The sequence below is a fragment of the Syngnathus leptorhynchus genome, chromosome 4 (assembly GCF_054491065.1).
Source record: "Syngnathus leptorhynchus isolate UIUO chromosome 4, UIUO_Slep, whole genome shotgun sequence".
Lineage (NCBI taxonomy): Eukaryota > Metazoa > Chordata > Actinopteri > Syngnathiformes > Syngnathidae > Syngnathus > Syngnathus leptorhynchus.
The window spans coordinates 3,150,618-3,176,421 of NC_141198.1; the positions used below are offsets into that span (position 1 = coordinate 3,150,618).

The 25,804-nt window shown below is 46.9% G+C and overlaps 1 protein-coding gene and 1 long non-coding RNA gene across 3 annotated transcripts in view; one reads left to right on the top strand and one right to left on the bottom strand.

Annotated features, from left to right (window-relative positions):
* Positions 1–597: 597 nt before the first annotated feature.
* LOC147057649 (uncharacterized) lies at positions 598–12,647 on the top strand. Its single transcript, XR_015065786.1, has 3 exons — positions 598–1,802; positions 9,934–10,044; positions 12,335–12,647. It is a non-coding gene; the product is annotated as an uncharacterized LOC147057649 (long non-coding RNA).
* gtf2h2 (general transcription factor IIH, polypeptide 2) overlaps positions 8,569–25,804 on the bottom strand; it is a 69,268-nt gene continuing 52,032 nt past the window's right edge. Inside the window, exons 14-15 of one of the 2 annotated variants that reach the window (XM_085908758.1) lie at positions 24,080–24,119; positions 8,569–10,052 (exon numbers count right to left, since the gene is read on the bottom strand). In XM_085908758.1, the coding sequence (XP_085764884.1) occupies positions 9,942–10,052; positions 24,080–24,119 (151 nt within the window). In that variant the 3' untranslated portion in view covers positions 8,569–9,941. The remainder of the gene's footprint in view (positions 10,053–24,079; positions 24,120–25,804) is intronic. The other variant, XM_085908759.1, reaches the window with a different exon arrangement.

Sequence of the window (25,804 nt, forward strand, 5' to 3'; positions counted from 1 at the left end):
GGTGGAGTTGGTGTCACGTTCCCCATTGGGGAAATTTCCAGAGCCGTGAGGACCGACACATGCTTCGTAGCCGTCCCTGCAGGTACCAGCGACAGCTTGAAGTCCCCAAGAACAATCAGCGTGTCCCTCCCAGGAACAGCGTCCATAACCGAACTGAGTTCAGTGTAGAAGTCTTCTTTCGCAGACAGCTAATTTGTCCCGGTGGGAGCGTACACCGCGTCAAACGATACTATGCCCAACAAGTGTGCTAGCCATAGTCGCATAATACGCTCAGAGACCGATGTGACCTCTTTTATCTGCGAAGCCACCCGGTCGGCCACCGCAATGGCCACACCCTCCTTGTGCTGACCGTCGGGTCGACCAGACCAGTGGTAGGTGAATCCACCTGCCCTGATCTCGCCAGAGCCCGGCCGCCGCACATAAGAGAAAGCAGCCACCACAATGCCCAGCCGAGCGAGCTCCGCCAACAAGGCGGGCACGCGGGAGTCATCCTGGAGTGAGAGTACGTTTCAGGCGGCCACCCGGACCTAACGCCTCAGGTTCAACCGAGGGTTTTGTGATAGGGTGAGCAACACCTCTGCACCACCGCAACACGAAGCCGCGCCCATACCAACCCGGTTGCTCCGGGGTTTACAGACACCATTAGTACGCCATTAAAACAAGAAAAACGTGATAAGGGGCGGCCAAGCGCTGGCTTGCTTCACTGCATATCCTTCATTGGCCATGAAGACAAGTATGCCTAATGCGTACAGAAGTGAACCTTCGGTGTCTAACACACGTGCATCACGGGTTGTTACTAGAGCAATGAATGCGAAAAGAGATGGTGACCAAAACAGCCATTTCAGAGCCCCGTTAGTTGAAGCCACTGATAGGACGGGCAGAATAATTTCTAGACAATATAATCCTCTTTCTTTGATTGAAGCTAAAATGTTGCGTAGCCAGTTGCCCCCTTTCTTCGGAAGGAGGAACAAAATGGGCTGCGGGCTGGGGAAAGCATTTTTGTCATTTTTTTGAACCGCTGTGTTAAGAGGCAGGAGGAAGAAAATAAACAGGCTGAGGACCTTGATCGAGAAATAAAAAACATGCAGATGCGAGTGTTGAAGGATCAACTTGAGAAAAAAAGAGAAGGATGCTTCAAGGTTGCAACTGACACAAAGTGAGGATCGGCAAAGTAACTTTTTTTACTATAATGGCTGGGGGGGAGGCGTGTGCAGGGTCGTGGGAAAGGCAGAGGTATAAATTCAAACAACAGCAATAAATTTTATGTATATTACAATCCATATCAAAACTACCAATATTATGTGTACAATCAGTATGGACACATAGCTCAAAACTGTCTTAGCTAGTTCACTGCCATAATTTCAACAGACAACTGGCACTGCCCCCACCACAAACATTACCAGCATTGACATGGGGAACCCCAAAATAATGCAGGTCATACATACTATCAGCCACCTAACCCACATTTTTTGCCTTCAGTGCAGAATAGTCAACCATAAATGAATCGAGTTGAATATTCCTCCACTGAGGAGGGTGAACCATCCATTTAAATCTTTAAACAATTGACACGTATTAGCTATAACCACATTGAAATTACATAGTTTGATTGCATTTTTCTCTTCTGTTCATGTGAAAGTCACAGACAATAATAGGTAAAGGAACAGTTGTGTTACAGGTAACTAAACTAATTTTTGTCTTGGTTTACACCGAACCTCAGGAGGCTGCGCAAATCCAAGGAGGAGGCTTACGGGAGCGGCGACAGGGACCTGTTCAAGCAGACCAGAAACACACTGAACCGAGAGGTCAGGAAAGCCAGGAGGTGTTACGGGGAGAGCCTGGAGAGACACCTCTCTGCCAATCCTGATCCCTCAACAGTGTGGAAAGGTCTGCAGAGCATTACAGGCTTCAAGAAACAAACCCCCCGTCCTGTGGAGAGCCCAAGGCGTGCTAACCAGCTGAACAGGTTCTACTGCAGGTTTGATTGGTCCTCCCACACAACAGGATAAACATACTCCCCTCACAACTGCTCTGTCCACACCTCCGTCACCGCTGTCACCTAATCTCTCTCTTGCAGAGGCCGTGCCCGCACTCCAGATCCGTGAGGAGGAAGTGCGCCAGGTGTTCCGGAGACAAAAGATAAGGAAGGCACCGGGCCCAGACGGCGTGTCACCCTCCTGCTTGAAGGTCTGTGCTGAGCAGCTGGCGCCCACCTGTGCACGGATTTTCAACCGCTCCCTGGAGCTGTGTGAGGTGCCCTCGTGCTTCAAAAGCTCCACCATCGTTCCAGTGGCCAAGAAGCCCACCATCACAGGATTGAATGACTACAGACCTGTTGCTCTGACATGTGTGGTCATGGAATCTTTCGAGAGGTTGGTGCTGAACCACCTGAAGCATGTCACGGGCCCCCTGCTTGACCCCCTCCAGTTTGCCTACCGGGCAAACAGGTCGGTGGATGATGCGGTCAACGTGGGACTGCACTACATCCTGCACCACCTGAACACCCCAGGAACGTACGCCAGGATCCTGTTTGTGGATTTCAGCTCGGCGTTCAACACCATCACTCCTGACATCCTCCAAAAGAAGCTCATCCAGCTCGCGGTGCCTGCCTCCACCTGTCAGTGGATCACCAGCTTCCTGACCAACAGGAGACAGCGTGTGAGGCTGGGGAGCATCACATCTGGTACCAGGACCACCAGTACTGGCGCCCATCAGGAGTGTGTCCTCTCCCCACTGCTCTTCTCTCTCTACACCAACGATTTCTCCTCAGGTGACTCTCCTGTGAAGCTCCTGAACTATGCAGACGACACGACTCTCATCGGACTGATCCGAGACAGTGATGAGACTGCGTACAGACAGGAGGTGGAGCGGCTGGTCCACTGGTGCAGCCAAAATCACCTGGAGCTGAACCCGCTCAAACCGTGGAGATGACAGTGGATTTCAGGCGAGATCCTTCATCACTTTCACCCCTCACTATCCGCAGTAATACCATACTCTCCTCAGACACCTTCAAGTTCCTGGGTACCACAATCTCACGGGACCTGAAATGGACCGGCCACATAGACTCTGTCCGGAAGAAGGCCCAGCAGAAGCTGTACTTCCTGAGACTGCTCAAGAAGTTCAACCTGCCGCGGGAGCTGCTGAAGACCTTCTACACTGCCATCATCCAGTCTGTCCTCTGCACATCCATCACTGGATCGTCCTCCAAACAAGACAAGCACAGACTGCAACGGACAATCAGGACTGCAGAAAAGATCATTGGAATCAACCTCCCATCTATCCAAGACTTGTATCTGTCCAGGACCAGGAAACGCGCAAGCAACATCTCTACAGACTCTTCTCACACAAGTTACAGTCTGTTTGAACTACTCCCCTCCGAACGGCGTTATAGAGCTCTGTACGCCAAAACCAGCAGACACAGAGACAGCTTCTTCCCCCAGGCTGTTGCTCTGATGAACTCACACAACTCTTAGAGTCTCAGTCATTGCTGTGCTATAACATCCTGCTCGCCACACCTTTTTGGATTGTCTACACTGGTTGCACTATGTGTCTTCTCTGCATCCATTGCAGCCTGGTCATCCTGGAAGTAGGACCTTCCCATCTGTGGTCTCTTCTCAAGGTTTTTCATTTCCCCTAGTTGCCCTCCTGGGAGTTTAAGATCAGGGGATGTTTGAGAATGTCATTTTTCACATGTCCTGAGTGTTTAGTCACCTAAATGTTGAACAGAGGCTGTGATGTTACAAAGTCAAGTCAAGTTTATTTGTATAGCCCTAAATCACAAGCAGTCTCAAAGGGCTTCACATAGACAAACAATTGACAAACAACTGTCAAATCTGTCAAATCTGACAGGTGAGTCACGCCTTCATTCATCGATCAGCTGATAGACGCGTCACAACTACAGCAGTGACACTCTGAAGGCAGAAGTTCATGCTGAAACATGGGGCGGATCGGTGGCGCGCTGGGTAGCACGTCCGCCTCACAGTTAGGAGGGTGCGGGTTCAAGTCCACCTCCTGCCCTCCCTGTGTGGAGTTTGCATGTTCTCCCCGTGTCCGCTTGGGTTTTCTCCGGGCACTCCGGTTTCCTCCCACATCCCAAAAACATGCTTGGTAGGCCGATTGAAGACTCTAAATTGTCCCTAGGTATGGGTGCGAGTTTGGATGGTTGTTCGTCTCTGTGAGCCCTGCGATTGGCTGGCAACTGGCCTACTGCCCGATGACTGCTGGGATAGGCTCCAGCACGCCCGCGACCCCTGTGGGGACAAAGCGGTTCAGAAAATGGATGGATGGACAACTACAGCAGTGACACTCTGAAGGCGGAAGTTCATGCTGAAACATGTCAGGTAATGCAACCTAAAATACCTTGTTTGTGATAAAAGAACCAAAAATTGATTGACAAAGGAAACTAAATGAACTTAGTACAACAATTGACAATTATTCTCAAAGCATCCCCTGATCTTGAGCTCCCAAAAGGGCAAGGAAAAACAAAAAAAAAACTTACCAGGGGAAAAATGAGAAACCTTGAGAAGGGACCACAGATGGAAGGATACCCCTGCAATGAATACAAAGAGGGCACATCCATCCATCCATCCATCCATCCATCTTCTTCCGCTTATCCGGGGTCGGGTCGCGGGGGCAGCAGCTTCAGGAGGGACTCCCAGACCTCCCTCTCCCCAGCCACTTCATCCAGCTCATCCCGGGGGATCCCAAGGCGTTCCCAGGCCAGCCAAGAGACATAGTCTCTCCAACGCGTCCCGGGTCGTCCCCGGAGTCTCCTACCGGTGGGACAGGCCCGGAACACCTCCCCAGGGAGGCGTCCAGGAGGCATCCTGATGAGATGCCCGAGCCACCTCTCAACGTGGAGGAGCAGCGGCTCTACTCCGAGTCTCTCCCGGATGACCGAGCTTCTCACCCTATCTCTAAGGGAGAGCCCGGACACCCTGCGGAGGAAACTCATTTCGGCCGCTTGTATCCTGGATCTCGTTCTTTCGGTCACGACCCATAGCTCGTGACCATAGGTGAGGGTAGGAGCGTAGATCGACCGGTAAATCGAGAGCTTTGCCATTTGGCTCAGCTCTCTCTTCACCACGACGGACCGGTACAGAGTCCGCATTACTACCGACGCTGCACCGATCCGCCTGTCGATCTTGCGCTCCATCCTGCAAAGAGGGCACATAAAATACAAAATATGGAAATCAAAAAGTGGGTGTCCAGGCCAAAGCGAAGAGCTGTCAGAGGAGCCCTCGATCGTACTGGCAGTGTCTTCGAGGAGGGTAATCCGCTGCAGTTCCCTCATCCTGAATTTGGTCCACGAGAATCTAGATAGCCGCTGTCAGCTTGGGTGTCACCTAACCACCACCCCTTGGAGGGGTGGGGGAAGTGGGGTCATGGAGAGGGAGCAAAAACAAACTCCAGCCGAATCGGCCACTACAGGTTAATTAAAGGCCATATCATAGAAATATGTCTTTAAACGTGTCTTAAATGTTTCTAATGAGGTAGCAGTTCTAATATCCATTGTTAGGGCATTCCAGAGCTCTGGAGCCCAAATAGAAAATGCTCTAGACCCTGCAGACATTTTCTTAGCCCTCGGTGTCACTAAAAGACTAGCGTTTTGCGAACGAAGGTTACGAGACGGAAAATAAGGAACAACTAGGTCGACGAGCTTTGAAGGCGCTAAGCCATGCAATAATTTATAGGTTAATAGAAGAACCTTGAAGTCACATCTTAAATGGACTGGGGGCCAGTGTAAGTTGGCTAATATTGGGGTAATGTGATCACATTTTCTTGCCCGTGAGAGCAGCCTTGCAGCTGCATTTTGTACTAACTTTAGACTTTTGACCGAAGTCAAATTCCTTGTTTGCCATGCTCAAACATGGCGAATAAAAACTCTTGAATCTTGAAAACAGAGAGAAGCACAGTAATTGGAGGGTGTGTGAAAGGGGATTGATTGAATGAATGAATACATTTGTTTCAAACATGTAAACTACACATCAATCAATCAAATGAAGTAAAATAATTTCCAAAAAAAAGAAGGTGAAACTCTTTTAAACTATGACTTATAAATGTATAAATGCTACAGAATACAATATACTGCACAAAATGGGCAAATTTTACTTGTCTGAAAAGGAGTGGAAAGAAGTAGGACATATTTAATTCCACACCCTATTCAATTTAAGATTCAAGATTCAAGAAGAATTTATTCGCCATGTTTGAGCGTGCCAAACAAGGAATTTGACTTTGTTGCATCATAGTCTCTGTTCAACAATTAGGTGACTAACAACACTCAGGACATGTGAAAATGACAAATGACAATATTCTCAGCCATCCCCTGATCTTAAACTCCCATGAGGGCAAGGAAAAACTCAAATCTCCGACTAGGGGAAGTGAGAAACCTTGAGAAGAGACCACAGATGGGAGGGTCCGTCTTCCAGGATGACCAGGCTGCAATAAGTGCAGAGAAGACACATAGTGCAACCAGTGTAGACAATCCAAAAAGGTGTGGAGAGCAGGATGTTATAGCACAGCAATGACTGAGACTCTAAGAGTTGTGTGAGTTCATCAGAGCAACAGCCTGGGGGAAGAAGCTGTCTCTGTGTCTGCTGGTTTTGGCGTACAGAGCTCTATAACGCCGTTCGGAGGGGAGTAGTTCAAACAGACTGTAACTTGTGTGAGAAGAGTCTGTAGAGATGTTGCTTGCGCGTTTCCTGGTCCTGGACAGATACAAGTCTTGGATAGATGGGAGGTTGATTCCAATTATCTTTTCTGCAGTCCTGATTGTCCGTTGCAGTCTGTGCTTGTCTTGTTTGGAGGACGATCCAGTGATGGATGTGCAGAGGACAGACTGGATGATGGCAGTGTAGAAGGTCTTCAACAGCTCCCGCGGCAGGTTGAACTTCTTGAGCAGTCTCAGGAAGTACAGCCTCTGCTGGGCCTTCTTCCGGACAGTCTATGTGGCCGGTCCATTTCAGGTCCTGTGAGATTGTGGTACCCATGAACTTGAAGGTGTCTGAGGAGAGTATGGTATTACTGCGGATAGTGAGGGGTGAAAGTGCTGAAGGATCTCACCAGAAATCCACTGTCATCTCCACGGTCTTGAGCGGGTTCAGCTCCAGGTGATTTTGGCTGCACCAGTGGACCTGCCGCTCCACCTCCTGTCTGTACGCAGTCTCATCACTGTCCCGGATCAGTCCGATGAGAGTCGTGTCGTCTGCATACTTCAGGAGCTTCACAGGAGAGTCACCTGAGGAGAAATCGTTGGTGTAGAGAGAGAAGAGCAATGGGGAGAGGACGCACCCCTGAGGGGCGCAAGTACTGGTGGTCCTGGTGCCAGATGTGATGCTTCCCAGCCTCACACGCTGTCTCCTGTTGGTCAGGAAGCTGGTGATCCAATGACAGGTGGAGGCGGGCACCGCGAGCTGGATGAGCTTCTGTTGGAGGATGTCAGGAACGATGGTGTTGAACGCCGAGCTGAAATCCACAAACAGGATCCTGGCGTACGTTCCCGGGGTGTCCAGGTGGTGCAGGATGTAGTGCAGTCCCACGTTGACCGCATCATCCACCGACCTGTTTGCCCGGTAGGCAAACTGGAGGGGGTCAAGCAGGGGGCCCGTGACATGCTTCAGGTGGTTCAGCACCAACCTCTCGAAAGATTTCATGACCACACATGTCAGAGCGACAGGTCTGTAGTCATTCAATCCTGTGTGGTGGGCTTCTTGGCCACTGGAACGATGGTGGAGCTTTTGAAGCACGAGGGCACCTCACACAGCTCCAGGGAGCGGTTGAAAATCCGTGCACAGGTGGGCGCCAGCTGCTCAGCACAGACTTTCAAGCAGGAGGGTGACACGCTGTCTGGGCCCGGTGCCTTCCTGATCCAGTAGAACCTATTCAGCTGGTTAGCAAGCCTTGGGCTCTCCACAGGTCGTGGGGTTTGTTTCTTGAAGCCCGTGATGCTCTGCAGACCTTTCCACACTGTTGAGGGATCAGGATTGGCAGGATTATACTCCGTTGCGACTTATATATGTTTTTTTTCACTTTATTGTGCATTTTATGGCTGGTGCGATTTATACTCCGAGCGACTTATAGTCCAAAAATTACGGTACATTCCACAACCACAATATTATTTATGTACTGTATTTTCTGGACTATAAATCGCTCTGGAGTACAAATCGCACCAGCCATAAAATGCATAATAAAGAAGAAAAAAACATATGTTATAAGTAGTACTGTATGTAGTAATATAGATTGTGTGTCTGGCAGTGAAAACCTTGTTTGTAATTGGGACGGGATTAGATATGCAGAATTGCTTCAACTCCCTTTTCAACAAGTCATGTAAAACAAAATGTGAAATGAAGTTGTAGTGTTAGGGTGTGTTGTACTTGCCTAAATAAACAAAAATCAAATTTAAACAAAAAATAAAAAAATTGCTGCATTGCTAAATGGATTAGGTCCCTTAAATCCCCCAATTAAGGCCCACATCCTGAACGCAGCACACCACACGACACTGGTTTTAACACATCATATCGGCACGAGGTTGAAAAAAACCCCACCTGAAAATCAGACTGCACCAAACTCAAAGAAATTAAACCACTTCCACTTTATTCACTGTAATTGACGTCACATCACACGAAGAGTCATTGCGCTGGTTTCTAGATGCACTGTTGTACGGAAACTCAGATGAAAGGTTTTAACAAAAGGCAGGTATACTGTAACTGTTAGTGAACTAATGGCCAGATCAGCCATTCAAAGTTTTTATTTCACACACACGCACGCACACACACACACACACACACACACATCCAAAGTATGCCACCCACAAGACCCCGGACAAGCATATGAATGGACTAGTGCTGCATTTGAGGAGAGTGACAAGTTGGACCTACCAAACTTCCAACTTGGAAAAGCGCACTACTTTGTACTCGGAGGTAAGAGTTGCAAACTTGAAAGAAAATTAAAAAAAAACACATTTCACTAACTAAAATGTGAATCACTCAACAATGGCGACCACATGGAGATGCAGTCCGTGAATGGCAAAATTTAGGTTACAATATCATTAACATATTTAGCTTTATTAATAATACTAAGGGCGGCTCGGTGGTGCACTGGGTAGCACGTCCGCCTCACAGTTAGGAGGGCGCGGGTTCGATTCCACCTCCGGCCCTCCCTGTGTGGAGTTTGCATGTTCTCCCCGAGCCCGCGTGGGTATTCTCCGGACACTCCGGTTTCCTCCCACATCTCAAAAACATGCTTGGTAGGCCGATTGAAGACTCTGAATTGTCCCTAGGTATGAGTGCGAGTGCGGATGGTTGTTCGTCTCTGTGTGCCCTGCGATTGGCTGGCAACCGGTTCAGGATGTCCCCCGCCTACTGCCCGATGACGGCTGGGATAGGCTCCAGCACGCCCGCGACCCCCGGGGGGACAAAGCGGTTCAGAAAATGAATGAATGAATGAATGAATAATAATACTAATTTAGTAATCCAAATAACTGCACATGACAAAATGTGACATAATGTGATTTGTACTGACTACATGACGGCAAGTAAGCGGCATAGTTAGTCCATTCATATAAATGTCCGTGCACAGGACAGGACTGATTTTGGGGGGTTTTCCTCTCAGGGGTCACGACAGCAAGTTATTAGCATGATTTGTTTGGCACAGTTTTTGTGTCAGATTTAGTAATGTAAACTATACCCTAATCAACATCAAATATTAAAAATTGCTTTAAAGAACAAACCAATCAACAAGAGTTCGTGTGTTTGGGGCGCAGCCAAAGATGTTTTAGATCACCAAAGAACCCACCACTTAAACGCTTCAAATTATACTACTGTACTCATTTTATGGGGCTCCTATGGGTCATGATCTTTGTACATATCTTATAGGGCTCCTCTTGATCATGATCTGTTACAATTATCATCAATTCTTTCCTTCTCTTTTTTCCTCTAGGTGTGGTTTTAAGGGGTGCGTTGACTGTGAACACAACCAGGGCAGCAGTGTAGTGTATCATGAATGAAGTGATCGCACTCTACACAAAATGCACTGCGACAGGATGGGCAGGTGAACATCTAGAAACAGAAGAGAGACAAATAGAGAAAGTTTAAAGTACTGCAACAAACATTTACAGATTTTAATGATAAATGCCTACTATATGTATTATGTTTTCTGTATCATTTAAAATTAAAGTCTCAATGATCATCGTCATACACACATCTGGGTTTGGTGAAACTTGTCCTCTGGATTTAACCCATCCCCATGTGATTTTAATCCATCCCCTGGGGGAGAGGGGAGCAGTGAGTAGCAGCGGTGCCGCACTTGGTGATCTAACCCCCCAATTCCAAACCTTAATGCTAAGTGCCAAGCAGGGAGGCAATGGGTCCCATTTTTATAGTCTTTGGTATGAACCCACAACCTTCCAGTCTCAGGGCGGACACTACCACTAGGCCACTGAGTTGATTTGTCAGTCATCTTAATGTAAGATCAAGATACAAGTACATCCACTTGAAGTTGTGAAAAGATTTTTATCATGGTGAAAAAGAATGTACAAATCTAACCTAATGTGAACATTTACTTGTTATAGCAACTTCGCAACGTTTTAGGTTTATAGAAGGTGCTGATTAATGCAAAGGGCTATCTATTTAATACACACTTATTAAATAACTTAATCTGTTCTATTAATTTTGGAGTGTCAATATTGAAAGAGGGTCTGTCAAGCCGTCACTGATGACGCGCTCTTTCTCTGTCACGCTGTCTGTATCAAACAGGTGCAGCACATAATCAGCCCCGCATGCGTAATAAATAAATCCAAGTCGAGAGCCTACGTTCAACGTCCAAGGAATAAATAACAAATCCAAGTCACGTTGAATGTGTTAGGATTGACAAATTATCTTGATCGTATGATTATGTTGGAGTGTAGACTAGAATTATGAACTTTGTTTAAACCTTTTACTTTTCCTTGACTCTGAAAACTTTCCATTCAACAACCATTCAGTTGTTGAAACTTTCCAAATGGTGTGGAAACATTCCTGCTTCGTTAGTCATCTAACATACTCAACCAGTTTCTGTTTCCACGACCTTGTAAAACAATGAGCTGGGACTCTCCGCACTGATGAACCAGTTGCTGAGGTGACCACCAAACATGTCCAATGTCACCCCCCACCCTGCTTGTTCTCAATAATTATGCTCTTGCAAGAGACCAAAGGCAGACTTTGTTCGAATATCGCTGTACCTACAGCAATGAACAAATTCTCCACTTGAAAGTGCTCAAAGGGCATACTGTCCTCCCGTGTGGTTCTTGCAAAATAAGTTAGAGTGAGCACCACTCTAACATTTTGGTGCCGTGACCCGGATCACAAACATACCCGTTGCTGACTGACGGAGGACAACGTACTGCTTTCCGTCGACGGGCCAGCGTCCATTAGCCGACCCGGTAAAGAAAGACCTGGGAAGGAAATTCTTCGCTGGACCAGCATCTTAGGTCTGCCTTCGTCCGACAGCGGCGGATTGACGGGATCCGGCAGTGCAACGAACCAGGGGACTAGTAAATTAAAGTCCGAAGGTTGTGTGATTGTGCTGTTGTGAAACGCGTAAGAGTGAAAAGTGCATGAGATATAGCTTGGGTTCAAGTCCCAGTGGAAGGAACAGGCTAAAAAAAGCAGAGCTTCTTTTTCTTAATTGAAGAAGGGCGTAGATTCTTTCTTGTCTGTTTTTCCAAGTTGTTTGGGAGGGTTTTACACCCATCCTGGATAGGCCTGAAAGTAAAAAAGGGCTAGTTTGTGTCGTTGAGTGTGATGGGTAGGATAAATTGACTAAAAGGCAATTCTGTTGAAAGGTCAATGTAAACCTGCATTGAGGAATCTCAAAAGAAAAACAATTTTGAAAAAACCTAAAATACCAAATTAAGATGGGAAATAAAAACGGTGAATCTCTAGCTCTTGAAGGAGATGAGAAGTACATGGCGAGTAGATTTCTTAATTGTATGCGATACTGTTGGAATAATTAGATGGTCGGCCTGACCAAGGGCCTCATAATTTACGAGTTGGGAGTCCCTTGCTTCAACAAAGATCTTTGTCTAGCTCCAGAGAGTTCCTTTAACTCCCTTCCTTATCTCACTAGCTATGAGCAGAGCTCCCTCGCACCTGAAAAAGTACTCTGTTTAGTTCAAAGGACCTTCTTTCTCCTTTAATCAATTCTGTAGCTTTAATCTATGGATTGTTGTTGATCGAGACTGTTTGTCTTTAAGTGTTACAGAAAAGACATACCTGTTGAAGTAGTTGCATATAAATTATCCCATATTTACTCAATATTAGTATTGTGTGAAAATTAGCAAGAAAGTTGCATTGTTCCACAGGAAGACGACACTTGACACGCTTCGAGATATCTCATCAAGGACGAGTCAGCCAACCAGCAGCCAACCGACTGAGGAGGAGCAGTATAGACTGCAACCTAACTGCTGGAGTCACGAACTGGCCAAGGCCTCACATCACATAACATTCCTTAGCTAATCAGCGTTGCTACAGCCACAATCTCCCCTCCCTTTAGTGTAGCAACGCCTTTTGTAACCAGGGCAACCCAAAATAAAAAGAGGAGATAGCGGAAGAGGAGCTCAGAATTGGTGGAGGACTGTAACTGAGCCTTCTACGTAATTCTCCTCGCGAGTAAAACGAATACTGGTTGTCTTCTCTTTGTTTCAGTGTGTGAAATAATGTCTAATGGTATTTAGACCTGACAGATACATGCTGAAGTGGAAGAGAAAGTATGGAGTAGAAGGGAAGTCAAAAGTTGAAATGTGGAAGATAGTGGTTGAGGTTTTGGAGGAGAGTGTGGCTAGGAAGACAAAGGGACTGAGAAAGGAAAGAAAAGAGAGATTATTGAAATGTGCTAGAGTGGTTGAAAGCTTCACTAGAGAGAACAAATTCAAAAGACAAAAAATAGAAAGGTGAGAAGTGATGAGGCCGATGAGAATGCTGATGTGTGCCCAATGACAAGTCGCGTTTTTTTTCTTAGTTTGGGTGGGGGGGGACACTTATACTGAGGAGCGACTTATGTGAATTTTTAAAAAAAAATTCAAAATGGGGAAAAAAAAAGGGGGGGGGGGGGGGGGAAGCGCGATAAACGAACCGCGATGTAGCAAGGGATTGCTGTAGTTTGAATTTCAAGTGATGTAGATGACAAAGATGACGAAGGGCCCCACGTACTACCGGCATCATTAGCGGCTTTGTTTGTAAGTGACCCGGAGGACGAAGAGTTTGAAGGATTTAATGATTTGGAGTGACACAGAAGGTTTGAAAAACTATTATGGCTTTTACGCACGCCCAGACCTACTCGACGGAGCTTTCTTTCACCTCCGTGGATGGAGGTCGAGGTCCGGCGCTCGGCCGGGTGGCTGTCCTGGGACGGTGGATGGGGCTTGGACATGGCTTTTACGCATGCCCGGTCCTACTCTACGGACTCTCTTTCATCTCCGTGGATGGAAGTCGGGGGCTGGCGCTCGGCCGGGTGGCTGTCAGGGGATGGTGGATGGGGCTCGGACATGGCTTTTACGCACGCCCGGTCCTATTCTATGGAGCTCTCTTCCACCTCCGTGGCTGGAAGTTCAGTAGTCGTTGCCTCGTTGAACTCTTGTTTTGTTAAATGAAGAGCCGTTTACCAAACCCACGTCTTTGCTTGTTCTTTGTAAACGCTACAATAGAGTTATACACTAGATCTGTGGAATAACGACGAGGCTGACGTCAGGGCGCACACGCGGGGTTGTTGACAAAGGACGAGGAATTGGATCGATGGATTTAATGATGTGGAGTGACACAGATGGTTTGATAATATTGTTGTAATATGATAATTATTTGAAATATACTTTATATATCATTATATGGGTTTGTGGAATAATTAGAAATGTAACTTATGAGTCCGACGTCAGCGGCGCATACGCGGCATTGTTTACATAAAGGACGATCGATGGATTTAATGAATTGGAGGGACACAGATGGTTTTATAAACGTGTTATTTATGTCATAGTTATTAGAATAACTCTGAATGTTACGTCAGGCCTGTTCCCAGCTCTTCGTTTGTGTTTATGTCACGTTAGCATACCTATCGTTTAGCCTGTTGTTGGTCGTTCATGTTTGTTCTTGGTGTTGGATTTTGTCGAATAAATTTGCCCCAAAATGCGACCTATACTCCGGAGCGACTGATGTATGTTTTTTATCACGTTATTGTGCATTTTTGGGCTAATGCTATATTCCGGAGCGACCTTTAATCCGAAAAATACGGTAAAAGGGGTTACACCCCTGTTGCAGAAGACCCAGATAAATGGGCAGAAGACATGGCTGGAATCATACATTCTTACAGATTGAATGGGCATGAGGCAGGAGAAGCTGAAATGTCTTCTTTGGGTAAAGACTGGACAAAGGTTAGAGGGAATTATACAAGTAGAAATAACCAAGGGCATTTCCCCTATCCCATTGAGGGAAATCAATTGAGAGAGGAGTATGCAGCACAATGGAATGATCTTGTGTAGAGAGTGAGAACTATATCTCAAAGACGAGCAAATTATAGTCCTTTAGCAGGAATGGTTTGATTGATTGACAGAAGCCTGGGGAAGATACTGATGATTTTCGCATAAGATTTGAAAAAGAATTCAGGGTGCACAGTGGCATCCCATTCAATGATGCAGCTGAGAGTGCTTATCAGCCACATCTTAAAAATAGTCTCCTCACTGGTGTCCGCCCTGAAATAGGCAACTGCGTGAGGAAACACTTGGTGGAAGTGGACACTGCTAGTGTTACAACAACCATGCAGTGGGCCTATTCACCCAGACTCACAGTTTTAGTTTGCGTTTACCTTTAAAGGACAAAACTATACGTACACCAGATTGCCACAGGGATTTGCTGATAGTCCAACTATTTTTATTCAAGCTATCATGACCTGTTTGGCTGATTTTCAGATGTCAAACAAAAGCCAACTTCTAATTTATGTGGATGATCTGATCCGATCTGAACCCGAGCGGTGTTCTATTGTTGGACTTCTGTGCTCGACACAGATTTTCTATAATGAACACCATGTTCAAGCATAAGGGTGTCCATGTGTGCACTTGGCACCAGGACACCCTAGGCCGCAGTTCGATGATCGACTTTGTAGTTGTGTCATCGGATTTGCGGCCGCATGTTTTAGACACTCGGATGAAGAGAGGGGCGGAGCTGTCAACTGATCACCACCTGGTGGTGGGTTATCTCCGTTGGTGGGGGAAGATGCCGGTCCGACCTGGCAGACCCAAACGCTCTGAGGGTCTGCTGGGAACGTCTGGCAGAAAGAATCCCCTGTCAGGAATTGCTTCAACTTTCACCTCCCGCAGAGCTTTTCCTACGTCCCGGAGGAGGCGGGGGACATTGAGGCCGAGTGAACCATGTTCCGCGCCTCCGTTGTTGAGGCAGCCGACCGGAGCTGTGGCCGTAAGGTTGTTAGTGCCTGTTGTGGCGGCAATCTCCAAACCTGCTGGTGGACACCAGCGGTAAGGGATGCCGTCAAGCTGACAAAGGAGTCCTATCAGGCCGGTTTGGCCTGTGGGACTCCGGAGGCAGCTGACAGGTATCAGATGGCCAAGCGGAATGCAGCTTCAGCAGTTGCTGAGGCATAAACCCAGGCGTGGAAGGAGTTTGGAGAAGCCATGGAGAATAACCTCCGGACGGCTTCGAGGAAATTCTGGTCCACCATCCGGTGTCTCAGGAAGGGGAAGCTGTGCACAGTCAACACAGTTTACAGTGGAGATGGTGTGCTGCTGACCTCGACTAGGGACGTCGTGAGTCGGTGGGGAGAATACTTCGAAGACCTCCTCAATTCCACCGACACGCCTTCCATTGTGGAAGCAGGGCCTGGAGACTCTGAGGCGGACTCTCCAATCTCTTGGGTAGAAGTCACTGAGGTAGTTAAAAAACTCCTCTGTGGCAGGGCCCCGGGGGTGGATGAGATCCGCCTGGAGTTCTTAAAGACTCTGGATGTTGTGGGGCTGTCATGGCTGACACGCCTCTACAGCATTGCGTGGACATCGGGGACGGTGCCTCTGGATTGGCAGACTGGGGTGGTGGTTCCCCTCTTTAAGAAGGGGGACCGGAGGGTGTGTTCCAATTACAGAGGAATCACACTCCTCAGCCTCCCTGGTAAGGTCTATTCAGGGATGCTGGAGAGGAGGGTCCGTCGGGAGGTCGAACCTCAGATTCAGGAGGACCAGTGTGGCTTTCGTCTTGGCCGTGGAACAGTGGACCAGCTCTACACCCTCGGCAGGATCCTCGAGGGTGCATGGGAGTTCGCCCAACCAGTCCACATGTGTTTTGTGGACTTGGAGAAGGCGTTCAACCGTGTCCCTCTGGAGATTCTGTGGAGAGTGCTTCGGGAGTATGGGGTGCCGAGCCAACTGATAAGGGCGGTTCGGTCCCTGTATCACCGATGACAGAGTTTGGTCTGCATTTCCGGCAGTAAGTCGGATTTGTTCCCAGAGAGGGTTGGACTCCGCCTAGGCTGCCCTTTGTCACCGATTCTGTTCATAATGTTTATGGACAGAATTTCTAGGCGCAGCCGAGGCGTTGAGGGGGTCCGGTTTGGGGACCTCAGCATCGCATCTCTGCTTTTTGCAGATGACGTGGTGCTGTTGGCTTCTTCAGGCCGTGATCTCCAGCTCTTACTGGAGCGGTTTGCAGCCGAGTGTGAAGCGGTCGGGATGAGGGTCAGCACCTCCAAATCCGAGTCCATGGTCCTCGGTCGGAAAAGGGTGGAATGCCCTCTCCGGATCAGAGATGAGATCCTGCCCTAAGTGGAGGAGTTCAAGTATCTTGGGGTCTTGTTCACGAGTGAGGGCAGGATGGAGCGTGAGATCGACAGGCGGATCGGTGCAGTTTCAGCAGTAATGCGGACTCGGTACCGGTCCGTCGTGGTTTGATTGATTGATTGATTGATTGATTGATTGATTGATTGATTGATTGATATCTTTATTTTGAACATCCAAAACAAAAAAGAAAAATAAACAGGATAATAGGATAGCCTCTGAAACTGAAGCTGCTTGCAAGGAAGACTCCTTAGCTTTATTACACTATATCTGCAAAACAGGGAATGAAGTAAGCAAAAACAAACTGCAATGGGTCAGACAGGGAGTGAACTATTTAGATTACACGTTGTCAGCTGCTGGCCGACAGATACAGAAAACCAGAAAACAAACTATTGTAGATGCACCAACACCTGAGACAAAAAAACAGATGATGTCATTTTTGGGGCTCTGCAATTACTTTAGAACGTGGATTCCACATTATGCAGAAAAGACGCAACCTCTGGTAGATATTGTGCATGGAGTCCCCATGGCAATGACAGAAAAAATAACATGATGGACACCTGTAGCGGATGATCCTTTTGTAGTACTGAAACAGGCTCTGATTGAAACTACAACCCTTATCTCACCAGACTACAATAAAACCTTTGTGCAAACAGCAGACTGCAGGAATAGTTTTATGACCTCAGTATTGCTGCAGAGTCATGGCAGTAAACTAAGACCAATTGCATTTTATTAAAAAAAAATTGGATCCAGTGGCTCAATCCTTACCAGACTGTGTCCAAGCAGTATGCGCAGCAGCGCTTGCAGTGACATTATCCGCAGATGTGGTCCTCTTCCACAAAATGGAACTGCTAGTTCCACATGCTGTAGATGTGTTGCTACTGCAAAGCAAAATTACCTTTTCATCACCCGCCAGACACCTATCCTACACTGCTACACTTCTGTCACAACCGCATATTGTGATAAAGAGGTGATTAGTCCTTAACCCAGCAACGTTGATCCCGTTGCCAGGGGATGGAACCCCACATAACAGTTTGGATGCTACAGAACATCTACAGCTGCCCAGACAAGATTTAAGTGACACATCACTTGACAAGGGAAAAAAGTGGTTTGTGGATGGATCATGTTCAAAGGATCCTACGGGAAACAATCAAAGTGGTTATGCAATTGTAAAATTGCCAAACTATATTATTGAAGCAGAAAAGCTTCCATACAAAGGGTCAGCGCAGGCTGCTGAGCTAATTGCACGAACAAGAGCTTGTCAATTAGCAGCAGATAAAGAAGTCACTGTATACACGGACAGTCTGTATGCATTTTCTACTCTGTTCTATTTTGCGAAACAATGGGAGCGCAGAGGGATGACATCAACAGGTAAACCGGTTACCCATGCCTCCTTGTTGAAAGACTTGTTGTCTTTCAAGTAGATAAAGGTCTGATGAATGATTTAGCATTTACCTGCTAAACTAGCTGTGTGTAAATGTGCTGCTCACACCACTGGCACAGATGAAGTCTCAAATGGAAACAGATTTCATCTATCCATCCATCCATTTTCTGTACCGCTTTGTCCCCACGGGGGTCACGGGCGTGCTGGAGCCTATCCCAGCGGTCATCGGGCAGTAGGCGGGGGACACCCTGAACCGGTTGCCAGCCGATCGCAGGGCACACAGAGATGAACAACCATCCGCACTAGCACTCACACCGAGGGGCAATTTGGAGTGCTTAATCAGCCTACCAAGCATGTTTTTGGGATGTGGGAGGAAACCGGACGGAGTGCCCGGAGGAAACCCACGCGGGCTCGGAGAGAACATGCAAACTCCACACAGGGAGGGTCGGAGGTGGAATCGAACTGGCACCCTCCTAACTGTGAGGCGGACATGCTAACCAGTGCGCCACCGAGCCGCCCTGGAAACAGATTAGCAGACAAAATGGCTAAAGAAGCGGCAGCAGGGAAACATGGCCATGAAGTTGTTAGAATAGGCCTCTTTGGCACATGTGATTAGCTAGGTAGCTTGAGCTATGCCGTTATATTGCTGTAACCCGTCTCTTGGGTCATTAGCTTTCTCTTCTCTATGACACTCTTTGCACATACGTAGAGGTCACTCTCAGTTAAGACTACAAGGTCACACATTATCGCACAGGCTATGCAGAGTCGCCTCCTTGCAGGAGGGCGGCCTAGAGTAGTATAAGAGCAGAAACCTTAGTGGTCGGGGTTAGACCTTCTTCCGCACCTAGCAGAGAAGGCTCCACAAATGTGTCTTGATTATTCTGGCATACATTAAATAGTTAAACTGTGAAGGCTGACTCTTGGTAATTACTGTCAGCATAGCGAGCACTAAAGATAAAGATCTGTGAACAAACCTAACAAAGTTTTTTAATAGATTCAAAAGACACACAACTCATAGATAAAAGTATACTGACAGACATGCAGAACAATGCTCCAATGGTGGGAAAACGAATGTGGACGACAAAAGAGGCAATAGTGGATACAGATAATATCAACAGCATCAATGACAAACCTGTTTTACCAAAATCACTTTTTAAGGCAGCAGCAATTGCAACACATGGGCCTTGCCATGTGTCAGGTGGAGGGATGAGGTCTATCATATATCAACAATTCACTACCTTTGGTTTGGATGCTTACTTAAAAGGTTTTTGTAAAGCATGTCGTGTTTGTGTGAAACATAATCCACAAGGAAGCCTGAGACCTAAGAGAGGATCATTTCCAAAACCATCTTACCCATTTTAAACCATGCACATGGATTTTATTGAACTCACACAAAGTGGACCTCACAAATACTGCCTAGTGATGATTGATGCATTTTCCAAATGGGTGGAAATAGTTCCATCTCAACGAACGGATGCCTTAACAGTGGCAAAAGCCATTTGTAAAGCCATCATATCGGCTCATGGCATCCCGCAGATCATTTACAGTGACAATGGTCTACACTTTGTGAACCAAGTTGTACAGAACATTGCTGTACATTTTGGGATAACGTTAAAAAAACACAAACCACTGCGCTTGGCACCCTTAGAGTGCTGGCTTGGTTGAAAGGGCCAACGCCACTATCAAAACCAGGTTGAAAGAATGCATGGAATCAAAAGGCAGAGCCTGGCCGGAGTGCCTAGATTTGGTGAAACTCTATATGAGAATAACCTCCACTTCAGAAGGGTTAACACCTTTCGAAATCATCCATGGAAGACCATATAGGCTACCTGTGTTCCCTACAGATTTACAAATAGCAGATGAAGAACAGACCTTGGCAGATTACATGATCAGAACGCTCAGACTGAAAGATGTGTCAAATGCAAATTTACTGCCGTCTGATTTTCCTTCCTCTCAGGTTGACATCTCCATTAAGCCAGGAGACTGGGTCTACATCAAGGTCATCAAAAGAAAGAACTGGGGACCATTCCAAGTCTTGCTAACTACCCCCACCGCAGTGAAAATTGCTTAACGGCCCAGCTGGATTCACCTCAGCCACTGCAAGTTGCAGAGAGTGCTGGACCCCTAATTGGGAGTGGTGGGGAAGTCTGACTACAAAGGGACCTCATCGTTTAGGGTGGGTCGTCTCAATGTTGGTGAAGAATCCATCGATCCCCATTCTGCTAGGCGAGGGGATGTCCCGGTGTCTCTGCCATCCTACTAGCAACGGTGCTACGCATGCCAGGTGGATCCTCTGCTGCCTTGTGGTTGGAGCGTGCTATGGTCTATGGGCTCATCTGAATGGACCGATAGACAATGTCAACCGTGGAAGAAGATGATCACATGATGAGAACTTTGAGGACTGATCATGGGACCCCAGAAACCCAAACGAAACCAACGCTTGGTACCGGTATGTAAAGTTCACTGTGAGATCTCACACAAAGGAGGGATGCTATGTGAGTTCCAAACTCCCCCCTTCCTCCACACAAGTTCAGCTGGAGGCCAGAGCAATGAATGTCACTGAAGCAAAATGTATGGCATCCATGGGAGGAGTTGGATATCAACACCGTGCTGTCACAGTCGCCGACCCTTTCCGCCCTGGACTTGCAGACGGTACCTGCAATCAGCTTTTCTGGACAAATCTCAATGTGACTGTTAAAGGACGAACATTGCCGCAAGTGGCCTACACAGCGAGGCCAGCTGGAGTGAACTACACGTGTTACACCCAAGGTAACGAGACCCACAAATGACGACTGCTCTCCAGGAGGAAACTGGATGGGAGCTTTGGACATCACCGCTGATTGTCAGGATAAAGAGCTGTTTCGAGTGGTGGGGGCTCTCCCACCAACATGGCTGCACCATCAAACGGGACCTACTTCATACAGAATGGCTGGTGGCTTTGTGTTCACAAGGTTTACCCGATGCTGCCTGCGAACTGGACAGGAGTGTTTGCACCAGTGTGGGTGACAGACCACACCTACAAGATACAACATCATCAGCTGTCAGCGGCACACAAATCTCCTGAGCGTCGACGCAGGGCAGTTGCGACCTTTGACCCTCATGACCCTGTCTGGGGTACGAATGTTCCAGACGACCATTAAGTATGGTCCGTCTGAGACAAAGTCGTTCATGCGCTTTTTCCTTGGATAGAAGTTGGTAAACAATCACTCTACATCGAGACACTGAACTATCGTTTCCAATCTTTTGTGAATCTCTCACTGCAGGTCAATGATGGACAAAACAGAGAGATTCAGGTTATTAGACTAATGGTCTTGCAAAACAGGATGGTTCTGGACTTGATGACTGCCACAAGGTGGCGTGTGCCACATTATTGGGACTTCCTGTTGCACATCCATACCAGGAGAAAATGACACACACATCAAGGACGTCATGAACTCACTGAAGAATTTACAGCAGGCCATGTCAAAAGACAAAGTCCCACATCAATAGGATTTCTTTTCATGGCTATTCTCTTGCAACTGGTGTTGAAATTTGTGACTCCTGTGCTTGTTGTTCTGGTGTTGTGCTTATTTGCGACCTGTGTTGTCCCGAGTTTAAAGTCTGCTGTATCAAGATCTTTGTCTTCTACCATAGCACAGGGGCAAATACAACGTATCAGACATGTCAAATGTGATGAGTATGATGCGCTGCGGAAAGAAGATTGCGATGATGCTGTGTAGCCGTACATGTTTTAAAGAAACTTCATGATTTGACCATCGAAAATGCCTCGGAAGTGATGGGTACAATGATGTGCTGTTTCTGTGTGCTTCTTTTATTATTTTTCTTTCTTCATTATATTTTCTTACTTATGTTTGATTGGTTGGGGTTGGCATAATCATATGATAAACAGGAGGGATATGTTAGGGTTGATAAATTATCTTGATCGTATGACTATGTTAGAATGTAGACTAGAATTATTAACTTTGTTTAAACCTTTTACCTTTCCTTGACTCTGAAAAGTTTAACCATTTAGTTGTTGAAACTTTCCAAATGGTGTGGAAACATTCTTGCTTAGTCATCTAAAATACTCAACTAGTTTCTGTTTCCACGACCTTGTAAAACAATGAGCTGGGACCCTCCGCACTGATTAACCAGTTGCTGAGGTGACCACCAAACATGTCCAATGTCACTCCCACCCTGCTTGTTCTCAATAAATATGCTCTTGCAAGAGACCAAAGGCAGACTTTGTTCGAACATCGCTGTACCTACAGTAACGAACAAATTCTTCACTTGCAAGTGCTCAAAGGGGATACTGTCTCCCGTGTGGTTAGAATGAGCACCACTCTAACAGGATGGGTGTCAAAGGAATAAATAACAAATTAATTTGAGACCTTGTTGATCGTGTCATCTACACGACAGAAAGAGCTCGTCATTGGTAACAACATTGAGAGATCTTTTTTTCAATATTGACACTGCTAAATTGCGAGAATAACTCATTGGAATTGGGTGTAGACAACACCAGGTATGCTGAACGAAGTGACGCTGCGAAGCAGTGACGGCAGCACTGTGATGACGGAGCCTACAAGTTGGCAGGTAGTGGGCTTTTTTTTTGTGCGGCTGCTTTTCGATGATAGATTGACGAACCTTTCGTCAATATTGACGCAGCAAAATTGGGAAAATAAATGTTGTCTACTGCCTGGACTGTGTGGATTTTGGGTACATCGAGTAATTAGGTGCTGTGGCAGCAGTGGCGACGAGCTTGCTCTGTGACCTGCCTGGTGTACAGTGGACTTTCTCTCTCATAAGTCACCTATTGAAAATACTAAAATCATCTAGTGAAAATAATATCACGTAGTGAAAGCAAAGTTTTCCATTCATAGGCAACCAATCTGGCTATCCACTCAAGAGCAGGTAGATGAAAGGGATCCTGTCAACTAGATGACATCACCCGTTACAACATGGCGCCATTAAAGGTAGAGAGGGGGATTATTTTAGCAAATACAAGACTACACACAAAAATGGGGACACCAAATATTGACCAAACCTTACATGATTGGTCAATTTCCTCAGCAGGACCTCAATGTGGAACCATTATTGCTCCCTTTCCCCAGCAAGACCTCAATGTGGGACCTCCATAGCTGCCCTGTAAGAGAGCCAGGGTCTGGACAGGCAGCTGTTTCCGGCTTGGCAAACCTGTCCGTCAATCTATTGCCTTGCCTTCCCTGAAGTCAGTGTCCTCTCCACTGTTTTTGTATTTTATTCTGCCTTGTTTAGCACATCCTGCATTATTATTATTCTGTACTTGTGGCACAGGGAAAACTGTTGGCACGCTTGTTGTCTCAATAATAGGGGTCATGTGTCTTCCAACAGGATAAAATCACAAACACATGGCTAACAAAGGGCTAAGAACAAACTGATGGACAACTCCGCGGAGCCCTGATTTAAAAAAACAACTATTGGACATCAGTCAAAGAAGTTGAAAAATACAGTCTGGAGAAGTTGTGGTCATAAATGAGAGTTGCAGAAATAGTTTGATTACAGTAATTGCATCAAAAGGTTGTGCAGTAAAATACTGCATTGAACAGTTAAGGGTACGAAGATGTGACTTTCGGCTTTTCCCTGTCAGGGAATTGCCACAGTTAAGTTGATTAATGATTTGTGGAGCACAGATTTTATTCCGCCATACCTGATGGAACCCAGCCTTTTTTATCCAGGAATGGTGCGCTTACCAGGAACCAAACCTGCGTCATCCGTATAACAGGTAGTAGCATGTACTGACGATGACACTAGCAGTGCTACTAATTAATATTAAGGCTCAGGATTAATTATCAAATTTGAATTATGCTACTGCCCTGAGACAAACTCATAGTAACTACAACTGAAATACAGAGCTGATATAACAAACAGGCAGCACTTACCCTTTTATCTTTTAATTCTCCTTGACAAGACTCACAGAACCTGAAATCAGAGCAGGATTGACATTGTTGTATTTTCACAAAATTCTACATAGCAGATTAAAAAGGTAAGAACAGTACAAAGCATAGACAATGACACTAAATGCACATCAACGTTGCAACAAATCGACGGATCCGTTCAGTACAATGAAATGAAAACTGTGAAAAATGCGAGTGGAAGTTTATAGTAAAAGATTGCTGATACGCTTATTTCACTGTCAAAGAGCCAACCAATCATCATGCAGAAACTGAGCTTGCAGTCTATCCCTTTGCTCTAGAGTTGCAATGTTGTCAATGATATATGCACACATCAGGACCTATTTCACCACATCCTGCATGCATACTCAGGTCAGGTCAGGTCAGGTATGTCAGGTCAGGTATAAGGGCACGCACCCCTGCATCACCCCAGTATCAACTGAGAAGAAGTCAGAGCCTCACAGCACTCTCAGTACCGGAATACAAAGCCAAGGTGAAGCGAACGGGATCCCCGGAGCTCTAGGAGTCTCCCCAAACCGCCTCTACTAACCAAGTCGAACGCCTTCTGGAAGTCGATATGGGCTGCTAGCAGCTTTCTATCAAATTCTCGGAGGCGCTCTGTCAGGACGCAAAGATCGAGGATACGGTTGACGATGGATGTCTTGGCGTGAAGCCGGATTACTCAGGTTGCTGGTGCTCTAGCAAGTGGTGGCACATCCTGTTCAGAAGTACATGGGTGAAGACTTTGCCAGGTACTGAGAGAAGGGTATACCCTCGATAGTTGTTGCATTCACAGATGTCGCAGCGCACCTGCGTGAGGCTGGCCCCCCACCCCACGCAAACTTTAAGGAAAATAGTCTGTTTCATTTGTGCTGGTTTGTGCAGTAAAAATTTTCGCCAAGGAAACTAAATTGGTTCCAACAGGGGGCATCGACTCGATACAACCCCTGAAAGTACTCACAGATGGTTTGATAAAGGTGTTATTTATGTTATGTATGCTATGTGCTATTATTATGCTATGTTATATATAGACCTAGCGCTTCAGTCTGTCCTCTTCGGTAGGACTGTACCATCCGCGCCCAGCACCATTGAGCGGCCGGGGTCCGGCCAACAAAGTTCTCGGATTGTCCTGTAAGCCAGAGGGGTATCATCTGTAGTCAGGTGATGCTCGACCGTCTCACAGAGACCCCTGACCCGCTCCTTCTGATCTCGTCGCGCAGCCCAAACAGCTGCCTGTAGCGATCGGCATGCCTATTGAGCCTGGCTTTGCGGCACTCGTCGACGATCTTCGCTGTCTCGACGGATAAGCCACCCTGACGTCTCCAGGGTACCTAAGGTATGCCCTCCCTGGCAGCCCCCAGGATTGACTCTTTGAAGTCCTCCCACAGCACCTGTGGATCCCCCGGCGAGCCCAGCCCCACAAGCCTCCCAGCAAGACGCTCGACGAACACCGCAGCCAAGTCAGGCTCCCATAGCCGGCCGACGTTTGGCCTTACTTGGCCAGGCACCGCCATTCTCGGGGCCTTGAAATGGAGCTGTAGCGTAGCAATGAGGAGCGGGTGGTCAGTATTGAAGAACCGATCACCCCGGAACACCCGACAGGTCCGCAGCAGGGACCATCGACTATCAACGAGAACGTGGTTGATCTTCTTTGTGGTGTGGTATTAAAATATCAAGTCCAAGACCACTGATCCGGCCTCTGAAACCACCAAC